Source organism: Callorhinchus milii, unplaced genomic scaffold (assembly GCF_018977255.1).
Source record: "Callorhinchus milii isolate IMCB2004 unplaced genomic scaffold, IMCB_Cmil_1.0 Scaffold12, whole genome shotgun sequence".
Taxonomy (NCBI): Eukaryota; Metazoa; Chordata; class Chondrichthyes; order Chimaeriformes; family Callorhinchidae; genus Callorhinchus; species Callorhinchus milii.
In genome coordinates, this window is record NW_024704753.1 from 15908000 (window position 1) to 15927820 (window position 19821).

The window sequence follows — 19821 nt, forward strand, 5'->3', positions numbered from 1 at the left end:
ATGAAGTTGCAGACCTCTCGCTGCGACGGACGGTCGTGCAATCCCCCGGTGGGGAACCTGGCAAGCGGAAGGACTGTGCGAACGCTGACCACGTGCGGGCACAACAGCACCGAGCTCTTCTGCTCCTACCTGTACGACGAGGGTCTCGACGAGCCCGCCGGCCCCTGCGGGCGCATCAAGTGCTCCAAGTGTAACTCCCAGCGGCCGGAATACAGTCACCTTCCCTCCGACATGACGGACGACTTCTTCCTGCACAGGAGCAGCTGGTGGCAGTCGGCGCAAGGCGCGCACAAAGAGGAGATCAGCCTGGCCTTGGAGACGGAGTTCTACCTGACTCACGCCATCCTGGTCTTCAAGACACCGCGGCCCGCGGCTATGCTGCTGGAGAGGTCGCAGGACTTTGGCCGGACCTGGAGGCCGTACAAATACTTTGCAGCAAACTGCACCGAGATGTTTGGGTTGCCGGACGACGTGGGGGAAGAGGGTTCGCTCTGTACGTCCCGCTACTCCGATCCTCTGCCTTGTTCCAAGGGGGAGGTAAGCACCTTAACCATTGCTGCCTTTCCTCCCCAGTGCAATCGCGTGGCTCCAAGTTCTCATGATTGTAGGCATATTAGCATAGTCTTTGAGACGTGATAATGCGCTATATAAATGCAAGGATTATTATTATTATTATTATTATTATTATATTGATACAGCCGCCCTATCACGTCGTTGAGACGTCTCATTGCGCTTCACAGAATGTACTGTCAAGTGAATTGACTGCGTATTTTGCGGGCGAAACTTTTTAAAGCTTAAACATTTTTAAGATCACGGTCTCACACGAGGACTTGGGCTAAGCAGCTGGCGCAGAAGAAGCCTGGGATCCGGCATTGGAACTGGACCCTCCAGAGCATCAAGGTGGCTGGCACCTCACAAGATGCCCTGAAAAAAAAGTCAGCCCACCGCACCGAAGACAGGTATTGTTGCAATAGCCGATGAGGAAATTCTGAGGCTTGGAATGACGGCTGGTGGAGAAGACGTTACCCGGGTCCATGACCACACGTGTCAGCCATGATGGGGCAGAATTTGGGAAAGTCTAAAATCCGGTCTTATTTTGGAAGTTGTCTTTTTTCTTTAGTTGTTAAGGAGGACTGTGAGTGACACGGCAAACACTGTCTCTTATATAGCGCCCTCCACGCAGTGTAACTAACGTCTCAGAGATCCTGCGAGTGACACAGCAAGTGGTGTCTCTGCGATTAATCTCTGTGAGCGACACAGTCTCTGTGACCGATTCTTCTTCAGCAGGGAAGCTTTCTCTAAAAGTCCTGAAGCTGAGCTTCTGACACTCAATCCTGTACTTTAAACAAGTTGAGTCAACAACATCAACCGCAATAAATTGCTGCATAAGTATACATTCACGGCGGGAGGACATCCCAATCCGCTGGGCAATGAAGGGTTCGCCCCTGAGCTGGGGGTTTGGAGTCATGGAGTGGAGGGTGAGGGGCTTGGGTAGATGACCGAAGGCACGGTCAAAGAGAAAGGATTTGAGATGGGTTTTGGAGGGGGCAAGATGGATGGAGTTGCAGAGTGGCTGAAATCGATAAAATTTCAACTTGTTAGTGATGCAGTATTCCGATGGGGGACATGTTAAATTCCCAAACAACCAGCACCCTCCCATCCCCTCCATGTTCAACAGCAACCAAGGATATAATATTGGCAGCAATTCAACAAAAACACATCGAGTAGATGTTGGGACTAAGGATAAAGAAACTTATTGAAGGTTGAAGGAGCCAATCACCACATCAGAGTTACAGTCCGAGCCAAGTATTTCTGTAGAGTTATTTTATATTTCCTGAGGGAGAACTGATGTCAGTCTCACGCAAACTTGTTTTGCTTCGGATCATTCCACAGAAGGGGAAAATAATCCCCATCAGATGGTCACTGAGCCGAAAATACCAGGGACTGGGAAAGTAAATATTTAGTGTTTGTTTTTTATTAATTGAGGAATGAGGAGGGGAGGGGGTGAGAGAAAAAGTGCAATGGAAGTGACGGTGGCTGACCCCCTCCATGGGCAGTTCAGGTGGACATAAGAACATAAAAATTTCCCAGGCGAACGAAGACCAAGATCCATCTAGTTCACCTTTCACCATCCTGGCGGTCGCTTGTCATGTCGTGTCCCAGATATTATTTTCCAGCAGAAATCTATCTACTTTGTTAAAGAAGTGATTCCGCTGCCTGGACCTGCTCAGGAGCCGATTCTGTTGCGATCCGGGTTTGAACAGCAATCCTCGATCATTTAAGCACCAGAAACATCCCACAAACAGAAATGAAGTGAAGGACAATCGATATGTTTTCTTTAGTGAATTTGGATGAGGTGACGAAAATGTGAGACTCAACTGAAGCGCTTTGAGACCTCTCGAAGACGTGTTAAGGCGCTATATCAAATGCAAGGATTATTATTATTACTACTATACTATCGGTCAGGACACCGGGAAAACCTGGCTCTTCCTTAAAATAGCGTTTTTTTGGACTTCTGATCCAAAGGATGATTCTTACAACTACAGCAACAACAACTCACACAGGGTAGCGTCCCAGAGCACTTGACAGTGGTGGAGCACTTACTCACTTACAGTGGTGGAGCACAGAACTGGTTCACTGTCCTGCTCATGTCCTGCAGTTGAGCCTCAACCCACAATCTTCTGAGATAGAGGCCAGAGTCCAGCTGCCTGAGCCAGACTGACACTCGTCATATACACAAGCGATGCCTTGATTGGGGTCCAGTGGTACGTTGACCAAGTCACGTGGGCGCAGTGAGGGGAGCTGCGCACACCATCCCAGCGTAGCGTGGAAAAACAAACAAGTCTCTGCTCGGTCGGTAATTAACTGTTACCGTCCTTATTTGAGGAAACCTATTTGCAATTACGTGACACAGTGCCGTGGATTGGGTTGAAAGGTGGTACCTCGTGTGCGCACACCGCTGGCTGTTTGGTTTGACCTCCCACTTCCGCACCCCTCTTCCCACTTCACACCCCGGGCACCACATTGCAAGTGGTGACGAATATCTTTGCCGTAGCCCTTTGGCTGAGGATGATGCCCCTTCAAGGAGCTCGCGTGTGAGTCAGTGACTTGGAGTGCCTGCCAAGGCGATGCAGGAGGCTGGGAAACGCTGGCGGTGGAGGACGGGCGCAATTTGATGGAATCCGCTGTGTCAGAAGAAGTTATTATGTTAGGCATTTGGCAGTGCATGTCGGACACTAGCGTGTTTCAGAACTCCGAATTCCATCTTACCGTCGGGAGATAGGAGGAAAAATACGAGCAGGCTGTGAACTCAAAGCACTTTTCCAGCAGAAAGAGAAGAATTTGTTAGTTACTGTGCTGTCTCCTCCACCCATGTATGTTGTGAAATAACTGGAAGCTCTTTGAGCACAAAAATTACTTACAGACATTACAGTTCGCATCATTATTTTCTCCTCTAATATTTGTTCAGAACAGGCCGAAGCCATGAGTAATATGGAGACGTCCTGTTGCCTATGTCGACCAGATTTACAGAGGTGTTTGTACAAAATGGACCTATCTCTTGAAGCTGCTGTTTAGAAGAATTTTAATTTTTTTTTAATAAATTTGTAGTTGAGTTACAGATCAGCCAATGATCTAATAGAATGGCAGGACAGGCCCGCGGGGCTGAATGGCCTATTCCTGTTCCTATGTTCCTATATAAGAATATTCTGATTATTCAATGTCTAAAAGGGTTGTAACTGAACTGGAAGTGCTTTATGGCCAGTGTAGATGGAGCTTTACTCTGTCTCTAACCCGAGCTGTTGCTGACTTTGGCTTCTCTGTTGGTTGCCTGAGAGTTGTGGTCTGAGATACCAGAAAGGAAGACAAAAAGTAGGGAAATAAATTCACGGGCGAAATACGACATTACCCTCAGAGCAAAGTAATAAAGATGTCGCCTTCACGTGGGAGCAAAAACGGCATTCATTGAGTAGCAAAGGGGTTAAACAGGGGAGAGCAAGTTGGCAGAGACACAGACCCAAGTTGGCCTGGTGCCTGAGCTCTTCATACCCTGATTATTACACAATGTAAACAGCAATTAGCTGTAATGTAACTTGCAAGCCCCTGTCTTGGATTTATACTGGTCCCTAAGTGGAGTTATTTACAGTGTCATGCTAGATCCACCTTGAGTGACAATGTACTTGGCAGGAGCTGACTGGCGGTTGCCCAGGTGAAGATTGGATACTACCGGAGATTAGAAACAGCCTCGGCTACACTTGTACCTTCATTCTTGCTCCTAAACCCCTTCCCTAACTCATTGTCTCTCTTGAAAGGCACCTGAATCTTCGGTAAATTGAACAATCTGAGGTACAGACTCTTGGATGTCAGCTGCTGCCTAGATGCTCATTCAAGTAGCCATGGGTCCCAATTGTCTAGATCCAGAGAATGACATCAACTGTTGGCGAGCGGTGGGTGCATCATAGCCAAAGCAAGTTCCGGTCTGCATTCAACATCCACTCGCTCCCCAGTAGCGATCACAGAGTAGCAGTCATAGGCACAGGGGCCCCTCAAGCCTATTCCGCCATTCTACCAGATCATGGCTGATCTGTACCTGAACTTAATTTACCCTCCTTTGCTTCATATTCCTTGATACTCTTACCTCACAAAAATGTATCGACCTCAATCTTGAAAACCTGAATAATTGATCCACTATCGGGAGAGCGATCTGGGAGTATCCTTAGCCCAGTCATGCTGAGGCCACCCTCAGTGCTGCCTTAGCTGTTATCATCTTGCTCAGTAACGAGCAGGATGGAGGGTTTTTCTTGTGTGTATACGTACGTGTACAAACCCAACATACCGACAGCGATAAATAGTGAGATTGCCTAACACCAGTCAAAACATATGTTAATTAATTGTTCTGATTCCAGGTTGTGTTCCGCTCTCTGACTGCAGCCAACAAGATTGAAGACCCTTACAGTGCGGAAGCACAAGACGTCTTGAAACTGACCAACCTGCGACTCCACTTGCTGAAGCGACAGGACTGTCCTTGTGAGGGTGCCGGGATGGTCGAGAAACCTCAGCGGTTTGCCCACTTTGCAATCTATGACTTGATTATTCGCGGGAGCTGCTTCTGCAACGGTCACGCTGAGCAGTGTGTGCCACTGGCCGATCACAAAGCATCCGGCAGGAATTCTGAACATGTGGTGAGTGACGCCTCATCTCAAATTCAAGCATTATGTGGGTGAGTGACACACGGCGTTTGATGCAGGAGTGTTAACACATAATGTGTTTTATGGGAGCATAGCACCTCTCTGTCAATGCAGTACTCCCAGCACTGCAATGGACTGTCAGCATGGACTAACTGTGAGCTCAAAGTTACAACTTAAACCCACAATCTTCTGACCCAGAGGCATGAGAGTGAGCGACTGAGTCAGCCTGACACACACACACACACACATACACACACAAAACTTCCTCTGATCACTGAACAAAAAAAAGCATTTTTGCTCAACTCTACTAACAGGAAACCCCATGACATCTGTCCAATGAGATGCTTTCTGATGGGAAATCCAATTCTAAAAAGGTAGTCCAAAAAAATCAGCCTAAAATAGCCTGAAATGTTTGTTTGGACAGGGTACAGAACATAATTATAATATAGCTTATAAATCGTCTGAGACAGAGGAATCCATTGGGATGATGAGTGGAATCCCAGTGTTTCAATCTCAGGCCGGAGCAAAAGCTCACGTTGTTTCTTTTCCGACTATTGCCTATATTTGGTACGTGCTCCTCCGTGCTCAGCTAAAGGGAATGTTTCAGGCTTCGGAAAGGGGTTGTGACTCCCGGTTTCATTTTGAAACAAATTGATGGACCTTTTTAGCAAAACCTCGTGTTTGCAGAACATTCCCAAATAGGAAGCGGAGCAAAAGAACGAGGAAAAATGCCATGGAGCTGAGAAGGATGGGATCTTTGGTAATGGATTGCGCAAGCCAGAAAATAGTAAGCCATTCCCACTCCACTCTCTGTTCGGGTTCACGTAAGAGGAATGATCACTTAAGTGAGGCTCCACAGTGAGGGCTCCGTCCTTGGTACTAAACTCAATGCCCGAAAGAAAGGAGAGAGAAAACTAACGGTGACGTGCCCTCTGAAACGTACTTGACTTCGCGGAAAGCAGTAAACATTACCCAGCTAAATCATAGAGGGAGGTTGCCAACGTTTTTTTTGGGATCAAAATTTATGTGAATATCAAACTAAAAACTGCCGGGTCCTTGGACTAAAGTCAATCTAACTAATTACTCAATGCTTCAAACACGACAGAGCAAATTAAAAGGGAAAATAAATTGCACTAAATTAGCACATGCTCCTGATTGTCATAACAGGAGCTTTCTCTACAATTACTGACATGTATCAGATTTTGGTATGTGGGAATCGCTTGTCCATATGCTCGCTATTCATTATAGCTTTGCCTCTTGGGGCTGAGTACCTGTCTACACCCCATTTGAGCCCCACTTGATAGATTTCCTCAGGGCTACTTCAACCCCAAGGGATCTCTTACCTACTAGACGCCGTTGTCATGCTACGCGTTTTTATTGACCTTGAAAGAATGATGGACCGAGTGGACCTGGCAGGATTTGAACTCATAACCTGTGCTCCCAATTCCAACACAGAACTGCTGAGTCGTGTGCTGTTAAGGGTGGGGGGTGAGGTGGGGGGGGTTGCGGGGGCTAGGCTGAAATCAACCGTAACAGCTTTTGTCCTGTTCCCAAACTTGTGAATAGAACTCATTATTGACGTGGCTCAGTTTATTATAAGAAGAAGAATCCTTGCATTTGATACAGCACCTCATCAAGTCGTTGAGACCTCTCAAAGCCCTTCGCAGGATACACTATAAAGTGAAGTTGACTGTGCGGGAACGCACCTCGACACAGCGTCACTTACCTGACGTTCCACCAGGAGGGCTTTACTCTTGGTACCTAACTCAACAACAACAGCAACAACTTTCATTTGTATCGGGCCCCTTCACGTGGGGTCCTGGAGGGCTTTGCAGAAGAAACAGAGGGGCGAGGAGCAACTATCTTCCTGTTCGGATCTTGCCCCAAAAGTCTTGGCGAACTGCTTGAAAGCCAATCCATCATTTGATATTTTCAATTCGCGACTTTTATTAAAGGAATAATGAAAGGCCTGACGGAAAAAGTTCCCACAATTGTTCGCAAGAGATACGCCTCCAAAAGCACACGGGCTGATTGTGTTTGAATCGAGGCTTGGTCGATCATGCTTGTCTCGCCCCAAGGTTACAGGCGGCAAGTCGATTGCTGAGACGAGCTGCCTGTGCTGATTAATTGTCTGCATCCATCGGAAAGTATGGAACAAGAAAAGGCCGTTCAGTCCCACAAGCTCCCCTCTTCCACCACACCGTGGTCCCAGCCTCCCTCCAGTCTCCTTGTTCCCGACGGAGGGTATTCCCTGCAAGGAAACGTACCTGGAGAAGAAACTCCGAACTGTGCCCTCGAGCCCCTAGAAAAGTCAAGAAAAAATGCCCGCAGCATCTCCCTTGGAGATGTGCACCTGGGGATCTTCGCTCTGTTTCTAACTCGTGCTGTAGCTGTACGTCTCTGGCCGGGAACAGAGAGCACGGGTTTGTGCTCATCTCTCCCATGTCTTGCTGCTCCATCCTCTGTTGACTTGCCAATTGACAACCACTTATTTCTAAATAGCTCGGGTGATTTAAGTGCGCTCTCACGATTACACTGGCACACCGCTCCCTTCTCAGACAATAAAACATTGGCAAAACATTTCAGATTTGTGCAGAGATGCCAGTTTAACCTCGGGGAGATGGGGAGGGGTGATGTCTTGGACTGTTGGAGGCATCACTTGAACCCCTCGATTGGAGTAGACACACTCAACGAAGAGAGCTAGCTTGTCTAGTCGTTGCTTGGGGGGTAATCCTTGTTGCTCTCCTCTGCACCACCTGTGGGACACAGGCAGCACCCACCCCCACCCCCCCTCACACCACCACACACCAGAACCGTACGCAAAGCACCGATAACAACAACAGCTTGCATTTTATATACCCAGAGCAGGCAAAAAAACAAAGCAGCTCCAAGTCAGTAGCCAGGGTTATAATTAAAGCCAATTCCCCAGAGGAACACGGAACTGCCAGGCTGTTAACCGGGAAAGTCTGTCAAATAGTTTTATTCGTAAAAAAAAAATGAGAACCTTATGTGAAAAGTCTCACGACCCAACAGGAGGTTGCACGGTGAGGCGTGTGACGGGGAATTGTTTTAAGGTTTCGGGTCATTTTTGCCACCGAACTTCTTAGTTATTTCATCTTTTATTTTTGTTGACGTGTTGAGTGCGATGTTTCTTGGTGCAGACGACACACTCACCATATTATTTGGCTGATTTCTAAGTGCCCTCCACACTGTCCACCCAGGACTCGACACTTAGATTAACTACAGCACAACTTAAGAGTCAGAGTAAAGCTCCCTCTATGCTGTCCGTCAAATACTGCCGGGTCTAAAAAAAAATTCATACGCAGGGTTTCGCCCACAAATATACAGTCAATTCACTTTACAGTCTATTCTGTGAAGCGCTTTGAGACGTCGAGAAGACGTGAAAAGTGCTATATCAAATGCAAGGCTTATTATTTATTATTATACATAAGAAGGAACAATTTAACGGTGAGTTGATTTCCTCAGGTCCAGTTGTCACCGTGATGTAAAGGTTTGATTCCGTTGTCTAGGTCCACGGTAAGTGCGTCTGCGAGCACAACACAGCTGGGCACCACTGTGAAAAATGCGCTCCTTTCCACGATGATCAACCATGGCTACCAGGGAATGGAAAGACAGGCGCCCCGAATGAATGCAAAAGTAAGCAATTTTTGTCTTGTTATTGAAGCGCGATATTATGAAAGTTAACTTGCCAAACCCAGTGTCTAAACCCACGCAACCATTAACCTGGGAGTGTTCGCCGGGCAGTGCAGAGAGAGCTTTTTCTGTCTTTAACCTGTGCTATCGTCGACCTGGGAGCTCTGCATGGACAGTGAGAGACAGAGAGAGAGCTTTACTCTGTCTCTAACCTGCAACTGCTGTTGATCTAGGAGTGCTGGATGGACAGTGTGTAGAAAGAGAGAGTCAGAGAGAGAGAGAGAGAGCTTTACTCTGTCTCTAATCTGTGTTGTCATTGCCCTGGGAGTGCAGTGGAAGCTCTACTTTGTGTCTGAGCCGTGGCTGTGCCTGACCTAGATATCGCCGTCCGTGTACAAAGCGGGTAAAGAACTGCTCCACGGCACCGACTTCCCTGAAACGAAATGTAAAAAAAAGGAGCCTGAATACCCCACGCGCGCATTTATTGCAGTTTCCGACTTGATCTATCACTTTACTGAAAACCCGAGCAATTTCACGTTTTAGATGATACGGGGAGTGAGAAAGGATTACTGAGTGTGTGTGCGCTGTGCTGTCTGAGCTCCTCCTCTGTTGCCTGCCCCAGTTGCCAACTGTTAATCCCACTTAATCTCCTAAACCTCTGAAACATTCCAGCTATAACTGTACGCCCAGAGAGTCGGTTGCAGAACGGAACAGAACAGAACAGAGAGAGAGAGAGAGAGAAAGCAGTTACTGGAGTCACATTTAAGAGAGTGTTTCTGACACAAAACAATATCCCGAACTCTTGTTACACGTGCTTTTCCAGCAAAATCAAGGTTTCTCCCGCCCCCCCACCCCCCTCGCCTTCCTCGCCCTCCCTGCACACATCTGTAACGCGTTAAGTTGTACACTGGGAGACAGAAATTGGGGACACTCATTCTCTCGGTGGCTTCTCTAACCCTCCAGATTGTTGTCGCTTCTCAAACGTGAAAGATCCCCAAAAGCAACCATTGCGGAAAGAAATTTAAGACGGAAAACAAACCTCGATTCCCAACAAAATTATCATTATTATTAAAAACACTTCCGAGTCAAGTGTATGTTTTTTTGTCGATCTAGCCGAATGTTTCCTAATAGCAAAAAAAACCGCGCTCTATTGCTCTGTAGAGTAAAGGACGCTGTTGCTGGCCTCAGTCTACATTTGCTGGGCTAGGAAGGGAAAGGATCGTGTTAAAGCAGTTTCCTGGTCTCTGTCCTGCAATCGCTGCTGGAAAGTGCTTGTGTTTGGGTGTCAGGTCAGGTCAGGATCAGGCATTGTCTCGGGGGACGTGATAAGGCGCTATATCAAATGCAAGGATTATCATTATAATTATTATTATTATCATCTCACATTGACCACCATTATGGACACTCTTCGTCTGGTCTCCAACACAGAGACTAGAGGATCTGCACCTCGGCATGAGTCAGAAACTTCATACAATAATAATAACCCTCGCTTTTGATACAGCGCCTTATCACGTCTTCGGAGATGTCTCAAAGCGCTTCACAGGATACACTGTATAGTGAATTGACTGCATATTTGTGGGCGAAACGCGGCAGCCAATTGCGCACAGCAGTGTCCCCACAACCAGTGGTGGAATTAGTAACCAAATTATTATTATTATATTTTTCAGGGGGTGGGGTGGAGAAACGTGCGGTATGTGAGTGTGTGTGTGAGTGAGTGTGTGTGTGTGAGTGTGTGAGTGTGTGTGTGTTAGTGTGAGAGTGTGTGAGTGTGTGGGGAGGGGGGGGGGTAGTGTTAGGGAGAGAACACTAACTTTGCAAACGAAGGACTGAGATAATGAGGCTCTCTGTTCTTTCCCCTCCCTCCCCTCCAAAAGAGTGCCATTGCCACGGACATGCAGACAGCTGTCACTTTGATCTCAGCACCTGGCTGGCGTCCAACAAGCGCAGTGGAGGGGTCTGCGACGGTTGCCGGCACAACACGGAGGGACGTCGGTGTCAACGCTGCAAGCCCGGCTTCCACCGCGACAGCAGAAAAGCCTCCTCATCGGCACACGTCTGCAAACGTAATTACCAGTCCCTCCAGTCTGGTTTGCTGAAACTGTCAGCAGCTCAGCAGTCGCTGGGGACTAATTTACCAACAACAACTTGCATTTACACAGCGCCCCTCGCGCAGGGTAGAGTGCCAGAGCGCTTGACAGTGGCGGAGCACGTCACTAAGCCGGGGGGGAAGGGGCGAGGTGACCATAGACCTGAAGATGGGCAAGGCGAACGGATAGTGGGAGAGCGTTCCAGACTTTCGCGGCGTAGTGGCTGAAAGCGCGGCCCCCGATGTTGGAACGGAAGGCACGGGGGGGAAGTGCCAGTCGAGCGGAGGCAGCGGGTAGTGGGTTGTGGGGTGGGGTAAGCAGGTCCGAGTGGTAGGGAGGTACCGGGGCACGAAGAGATTTGAAGATGAGTGAGAGGATCTTGAAATCGATCTTTAATTTACAACATTTTTTTCTAACAGATTTCTTAATAGGAAATGTGCACAGAGTGAATTTCTAAACCACGTGGCACGTTTGATGGTTTAGAAATTGGGTAATGGCACACTGCTTAGCGTGGGCAATGCCAGCACAGATTGGCTGCCGCATTTGTCCTCGTTCCTGTCGAGACACTTCAATGCAGCATTTATTTTTGTAGGTGTTATAAAGCGGTTCGAATATTACAGAGGTCAACTCAAGCTACCGCTGTGTAATAGGGTATTACTGTGTCGGTGATTTCAAACCCTGATGTATGAACTATGATTGAGCAGCGATCAGACAGGCTCGGGCTTTTCAGTCTTGAGAGAAGACGGCTCAAAGGGGACCACAACAACAACAACTTGCATTTATGGAGCGTTCTTCACGCCGGTTAGAGCCCTGGAGTGCTTCACGGTGGCGGAGTCTGACCTCGTGGAGACGCAAAAATGTTTTCAATTGAAAAAGGAAAACCCAAATCAGTACATCAGGATGCAACAAGAGAGTAGAACTAGGGGCCATAGATTCAGAGTTGTAAAGGGTAATTTCAGGACAGACGCCAAAAGTTTTTCTTTACTCAGAGAGTAATCGGGAACTGGAAGAGGTTGCCAGGGGAAGGTGGTTGAGGCCAGGACGCTTGCGATTTTGTGATGAGATGGAAGCAAAGCAAAAAAGTCAGCCCAGAGAGACGGGCGATTTTCTCGTTGAGTTGACCGCAACCCCAGTGAGGATTGTATCTTCTACAATTTTGCAAACCGATTTCCTTGTTAAAAATGAGTTAAAGTTTCCTCACTCCACACACCTCAGTTTGTTTACCCAGCAGTAAGTAGGAACCCGGTTGTTAGTCGATCGGCTGATTGCTTTTCCAGGAATAATAATCCCGTCAAATAAATAAATGAATAAATAAATGAATTAAAGATAAGAATTTGGTCACTCAATGCCCGACTGTTCGTGGGACTCTGCTGTGCTCAATTGGTGCCGTGTTTCGCCCGCAAAATATACAGTCAATTCACTTGACAGTGTATCCTGTGAAGCGCTTTGAGACGTCTCGAAGACGTGATCAGATCAGATGCAAGGATTATTATTGAAGTGGTCCACTTTTGCTGGAACTAAACTCCCGTCGGCACGTATTTAATTTTAAATTCTAAAGGGATTTTCCTCTTTAAAAGCAGCGTGGCTGTGTTCTGTTACGTGCTTCACAGATGGGTATGGAGGCTGCTGGAGTTGTGATGGACAGGTCTGAACACTCTCAGGGCAGGTTGACTGGCGTGGCTGCAGGGCACGGATTGAGGTGTCAGCGTGAATGGGCTGATTTGCAACATGCGCAGAGTCAGGGGCTGGGAATAGACTGGCTGATGAATTAGCCGATTAATCTGCCGTCCAGTGATTATCGGATTAATTGAATGTTTTCATACAAAAAAGCTTGGCACTGGAACACCTGTTTTAACAAGCGGGAGTTCTCATGGCGGAATAGGAACTGCGTGCTGGGATAACTGTACAGCGTAGGTTAGGAACTGTGTGCGTTGGGAACAACAACAACTTGCATTTATACCGCGCCCCTCACACGAGGTAGGGTCCCAGAGTGCTTGACGGTGGCCGAGCACGACACCGAGGCCAGGGGAAACAGGAAGGTCTTCAGGCGATCGGGAGCCAGTGGAGCCTGGCAAGAACTGGTGTGACAGGGGGCACGGAGGTTAGTGTAGGTGAGTACGTGGGCAGCAGAGCTTTGGAGTGACGACTTATCAGGAGTTTGACTGCATTTGTTAAGTCTGGAGCATGGTGACTGCTGGGGAGAAGCCTGAGACGAGAGTAGCCTGGGAGCTGGAAATTTAACCTTCAACCAAATGTGGAGGCTTTAAACTCTCCTACTGGAAATGTGAAACAGCAGTTGGTCAATAAATTGTTGGATAAAATCCAACATCCCAATAAACCCTAATAGATCGGCACTTAGGTTTAGAAACATGAGTGAAATGTTTAGCTGATTTCTGCTGGGGCAGGTATTAGGGCTATAACAGGCCCCATAGCCTTGGGTCAGGTCAGGAGAAAAAAAAATCAGCCAGTATTCTAGGGTGGGAGCGAGGGGTATTTTGGCAAATCTGCTGAAACCTAATGTGCTCTTGTTTGGGAGGAAAATGTCTGTGATAGTAACACACTAATGCAGGGCTGAATGATGTTTGCATCGCATCCTCCATTGAGACTTCAGACCCCAAAGATGCCTCAGCCCCAATCCGAGAAGAATTCCCTGTTACATTTCCTATTGTAATAGGAATATTACTCCCTGCCTCCCTTCCCTCCCCTCACGCTGACCATTTCCCCCCAATGCTCGGGTCCTGACCCAACTGTCCAGCGCCTTGGGACGTCCTCCCGACGTGAAAGGCGCTCTATAAATGAAATCTTGTTGTTGCTGTTGTTGTATTGCAGTTTCCTGAGCGCTCAGAGACGCTACTCTGCGTGAAGAACGCTATATAAATGCAAGTTGTCATCAGTGTAATTGTAATTGTGGTTGAAGAGATTGCCTTTGACAGCATCGAAAGTGATTGAGGGAGAAGAGCTCTACAGCTTGCCCTGTAGGATGGTGCTTCACGATGATGAAAGAGTTAACAGTCATTGTGTATTTTGGAATCGTCTGTGATTCCAGATCTGGTATATCTAAGCTCCTGCTTTTGATTGTATCAGCCCTGCGTGAGGAGCAATGATTTGTGCATTCCAGATTGATATAAAGGGCCTGAGGCTACTCGATGCTGATAGATTACAGAATGCCGAATGGCCTCACGATACAGCTGTGCGACACGTTCCGTCTACGAGAGTCTTACAGGGAAACGCTTTGTGAAGTACTGAGCTTGCGTTCCGAACCAAATGACCAAGACGAAAAAACTGCGCTTGTCAGTAATTACCGTGAAGCCCTTCGAGACGTTTCGTTGTATAAAGTGCTCTAAAATTCCTTGCTGTTTTTATTTCCATTGCCCCCGTGGCAGATCAGAGTATTGAACTCTACTTAAAGCCACTTACCATTTCAGAATAGTTTATATGGGTATGTTGGCGGATGAGTTTCATTAGGATACCTGCTTCCTGTTTAAGAGTCAACCCCGTTTGCCTTCTCTCCCGTTTTATCTCGAAAAAAAGAAGTTCTCTCTCCAAACACAAGAATTTCCTTGTAGTTCATATAATTTAAGTTGCCTTTTATGAATCAAATGTTCCTACTTCTCTACAATGGGCTCCCTTGCGCTGACGTTGAAAAAGGAACTGGATAAATACTTGAATGAAGAAGTAAAAGAGTGTGGGAAAAGAGAGGAATAGAGATTACTGTACTTGTTCATGGTAAGGAACTCGTATAGCACAGACATATTTGAGTTCCTCTCTACTGGAGTTTCTATAACGGCAACACGTGGACATGGCTAAAAATTGGAAGAAAGTAAGAAAACATTCCAGGCTTCCTTGAGAGATGGTGGAAGCAGAAAGTGTTGATTCTTTCGAAAGCAAATTAGATGGATCTATGCTAGGAAGTTGTATTGTGGGATACAATATATAGTTTGGGACATAACATGTGCAAGCGAGTGCCAGGACGGTGGAAGACAAACTGGATGGACCTTTTGTCTAGCAATTCTTACGTTCTTACGTTCATGTGTGTGACCTGCTCCCAGCTCAGAGAGGATTCACAATGGAGCATATGAAGCGCTTCGCAGGATATACTGTAGAGTGGGTTGACCGTATCTTGTGGGCGAAATGCGGCAGCCAATATAACGCACAGCACAGCGATTAATTAGTTGTTCGGTGACTCCTCTCTGACATGCTTTGCTGCCTGTCTCCCTGCAGCTTGCTCATGCCACCTCCTCGGCTCCACCAACGCCACCTTTAACCGAAACTGGAAGTGCAGCCCGAGGAGCGGGTACTGTTACTGCAAACGTGGTGTGGCCGGCCCTCACTGCGACAGGTGCCTGACCGGATACTGGGGTTTCGGAGATGAGGGGTGTCAGCCGTGCGACTGCTCCAGAGCCTGCAACCAGCAGACGGGCGAATGTCTAGACAGGTGAGGCCAACGAGAACCTCGTAATCTTTAGCCGATTCATCGGGACGGGGCAGTGTTCTCAACGATAACAAGAAAGGTGACCCAGGCAAAATGTTACAACACCAACTCGCATTTCTATAATGATAATAATAATAATAATAATGATAATCCTATTAGAATTATTTGAGCATTTTTCTACCAAATTAAACGGAAATTTAGACGGGAGTTTTATACATTTTTTTTTCTTTTGTTATGAAAAGTAATCGCGACATGTTCAGACGACAACTTGTCGACGTTCGAACGTTACGGCTGTTTTACTTGCGTCTTTACTCTTATTCCACAGCTCTGACAATGAGCAATTCTTCAGTATTCCCATGGGCAGTCGGATCCCCGAGCTCGTTCCCATTCTGGCTAACGAGAGCGGGGAAGACTGGAGCTGGGAGGACGGACAGGGATTCTCAGCTCTACGGCATTCCGGTAAGTCACCAGCAGAGAACGAAGAAGGAACGTTAACATAGTGAAGAAAACGCCCTCAAGTTCAGAAGTAAAGTGTCCTTGTATTTGGTACAGTGCACTTCATGTCGGGAGGACGTCTCAAAGTGCTTCACAGCATCTACTGTAAAGTGCAGTGACTGTGTAATTTGTAAGCGAACTCGGCAGGCAATTTGTGCACAGCAATGACAAACCCACAAGTAGCCATGAAATGAATGACTAACTTTATCTGGTGGGTAATTGGGCAGGTCACCGGGAGAAACTCCCTTCTCTTTTCGAACAGCGCCGTGGGATTCTTAAAATCCACCTGAACAGGCAGACGGGACCTCGGTTTAAGGTTTCATCCGAAGGTCGACATCTGTGGCATCTCAGTGTAACCCCCAACCCTGGATTGGAGCATCAGCCTAGACTATGAGTTCAAAAGTCCCGACACAGGACTTGAACCCACAGCCCTCTGACTTAAGCGCTGAGAGTGCTACCAGTTGGTAGCCATTGACTCCCTGTTTCATGAAGACTTGCCAGCAACAATTAGCTGATTAAATCAGCAACTGATCTCTTAAGGGGAGAAAAAGTTTTCCCCAGGAGTTGTCTTGGTTTGATCCATTGATATTTTGATATTACTGGTAGTGACGGGGTTGAGGGGTGGGGGGGGGGGGAGAAAAGGAGAGATGCAAGACAGCAGAGTCCAAACCTATCTCCCAATGTACACATACTCTTTCCAGCAGGAGTTAATAGATCGAGACAGAGGTGGAAACTGACCATTTTTTCCAGCCTCATCACGTTGAAGTCCTCAACTCAGCTGAGAATCTCAGCTAGCCCACAGAGCTGGTATCTGCTGGCTCCCTCTCGAGCTGGATAGAATGAGCCCAAACACAACTTATTATTAAGTAGAAAGGGCATCTCTAGTACAGACAGATGTTAATGAGAGGTGATATTATATGACTCATCCTCTCGATCCATTGCACCTCGACCCTGAACATGGTGCAAGACATCAATGGGAGCTGGGCAAGGCAAGAACGTTAAATTCCACCTGAACAGCTCGAGGGCAGCCACACATACCACAGTAATGTTAGCATTCATCGGTTGTCTGCTCTGGTATGATATTAACTGAACATTCTTTCCTCTCCTCTGACTTGTTGACCCCGCTTCGCCCTCACTCTCTGCTTCTGTCACGCTAGAGAAGTGCGTCTGCAGGGAGAAGGTGCTGGGAGATGCCGCCCACTTCTGTCAGATGAAGTATGCGTACGGTAAGTAGGAGAGAGAACTTGCATTGTTACAGCGCCTTATCACGACAGAATATCTCGAGCCCGTTTCACAGGTAATTACTGATGAGAGGGCTTTGGATTTGAACGTGATAGCCATTTACGTCAGCAATGACTTAGGTAGGTGGCCAATTAGTCTCTAGGGCTGGTGGCCAGAACACCAAAAGAAACTCCCTTCTCTTTTCAAGTAATGTCAGGGGAGCTTTAATGTCCACCAGACAGGACCTCAGTTTAACATCTCATGCAAAAGATGACAAGTGCTTCCCCCATTACTGCGCTGGAATGTCAGCCCGGACTGTGATCTCAACAAGAGATTTCTACCTGATAACTCTTGGCTTCATTTGCTAATCCATTGCACCAAACCCCATGGCACCCATCTCAAGATCTTCCTCTTCGACCGTGCCTTTGGTCACCCTCCTGCCCCTACCCTCACCGCCTTCCACCCCTCCTGATCCCAACCACCAGCTCGGGTGCAGATCCCTGACTGTCCAGCGCCTTTGGACGTCCTCCTGATGTCCAAGGCGCTATGCAAATGTAATTTGTTGTTGTTGTATTGTTCCCTTACTCAACTCGTGTGTTCTGCGTGTAAATGTTCCTTTTCCTTTGAGCGACAGTCATCAAAGCCAGAATCCTCTCGGCTCACGACAAAGGAACTCACGCAGAAGTCAACGTTAAAGTCAAAAAGGTCATGAAGATGAGGAAAGTGAAGATCACCCGTGGGAACAGGAGCATCTATCCTGAGTCCTGGACAAACCGCGGATGCACTTGTCCCATCCTTAACCCTGGTGAGTAACAGAGATGCCTGGCATTTACTGTGGGAGTTTGTGTCAGGACTGGGTTTATTTACATGAGCCACAAGGGATGGTGTTTAATGTCTCATCTAACGCAATGGTCCTCTCACTCTACCGGCCAGGCTCATGTAACTTAGAACAGGCTGGGGTCGCACTTTAGACCTTGCGCACATAATGTAATAATATTCCTTGCATTTGATACAGCGCCTTATCAAGTCGTTGAGACGTCTCAAAGCGCTACACAAATGAGTAATCACAGACAGTATTGTAAAGTAAATTGACTGTGTGTTTCGTGAGCGAAAAAATACACAGAGGTCACACAAGCGACAAAAGCTTTGCAAACCAAGCCATTGGGGGAAACCGAGAACCATCCCGTTTTGAGGAATAGAAGTTTGGTCCTTAAAATGCAAACATTGGACTTACATCAGTCATTATTATTCTCTTTTCTCCTCCCTCCCCCCCCCACCACCTGACAGGCACAGATTACCTGATTGCTGGCCACGAGGACAGCAGGACTGGCAAGCTCCTCGTCAACATGAACAGCTTCGTCAAGCCGTGGAAAGCGGCCACAGCCAAACAGGTCTCAGACGCTCTGCAGGCAGGCTGCAAATGATCCCGGTGGGAAGATCACCCAATAGCCTCCACACGAAACACACTGCAGTGTTAAACTCTCGGTGCCCTGTCTCTACCATCGCACTGGCACAGGACCTCAACCCAATACAGATGGGTCACTGAAGAACTTTTAAGAGTCAAGGAAACCATCTCATAGCTAACTATCCAGCGCTCGGAGATCATACTTCAATCCCATCACCACTGGGACTGTCCCTCAGACATTTAACGCTTTTCTTTTTTTTTAATAAGTTTATATTTTTGATGATGGAGATTCCAATGCTTTGAGAAAAAAGCGTTTTGTTTGAAGACTTAAACAGGTTAAAAAGATCCTACTTTGTGTGTTAACCAGTTACAACACAATCCTTTGGCGAGTCAGGTTCTGTTTTATCCTGTCCTGGTCAATCTTTAATGCCAGTGCTCTGTCTGTGTCGTTAGATAACAGTATTATATATAATATTGAGCGGTGAAGCTTACAGTTGGAATGGGTTCCAGAAAGACTGATTCAGGTCATGATTTATTTAAGAAACAGCTCGTTGCTGCAATGGGAAGATAAGGGGATGGGTGTTCTGGAAGGATGAGAGGAGATGAGTTGAAGGGCTTAATGTTTTAATCTGAACCGCTCTTGTAATCCTGTGTCTGTCATATTTCATCAGCTTTCTGCTCAGTTTAACTCTTAGAGAGGGAAAAAAAAACTCATGTAAAATAGAGATTTGACAACAACCAAGCATGTTGGAATCAGAAAAAGCAGGAGATAGATACAGGTGTCTGAGTGTCAGTAACAGACAGACGAGATCATTGTTTCGAGTGTGACCTGGGAAAAGGCACACAAATATTAACCTCTTTCTTGCTTTCAGGAGCTGATTCAGTTGATTGTCTCTTAAGAGCTCTCAGTTTTTATTACACTGAAGCAGAAATTTACCCAACAGAATTTTAACTCAAATTGAGATGTGTGCGGAGACTGGGTGATCCAGAGGGTTGGTCGCACTTGATACTCCTTCAGGTTAACGGGAGAGTCTATCCATACCCTTCTCGTTTCTAGACTTACTGGTGTCTCAAAGGGCCCAGTCTAGTGTGCAGACTGTTTTCTAGCTTTACGTACCTATTGCAGCGTGGAGCCACATGACATGGTGTGTTATGTTCCTCATATGAAGAGACATAGTACTTTATGGGAAGGGTGAAATGTCGCCTGCTCTGCGTTCAACCTCTGCTTCTCATCAGGGCTAAGGAAGGGTATGAATCACCTTCTCCCTGGTTTTCAGACTAGACCCAATTATCCCCTGTGGTTTGATGGAATACCATCACACAAAGTTTTATCGTCGGGAT

At 47.1% G+C, this 19821-nt stretch overlaps 1 protein-coding gene across 1 annotated transcript; it reads left to right on the plus strand.

Annotated features, from left to right (window-relative positions):
- LOC103176802 (netrin-4-like) lies at positions 1-18772 on the plus strand. Its single transcript, XM_007890564.2, has 9 exons — positions 1-537; positions 4905-5180; positions 8717-8843; positions 10715-10903; positions 15149-15362; positions 15685-15818; positions 17012-17080; positions 17710-17880; positions 18363-18772. Exons 1-9 carry the CDS (start codon positions 1-3, stop codon positions 18497-18499), a joined length of 1854 nt encoding a protein of 617 aa, XP_007888755.1. The 3' UTR covers positions 18500-18772.
- The last annotated feature ends 1049 nt before the right edge of the window (positions 18773-19821 follow it).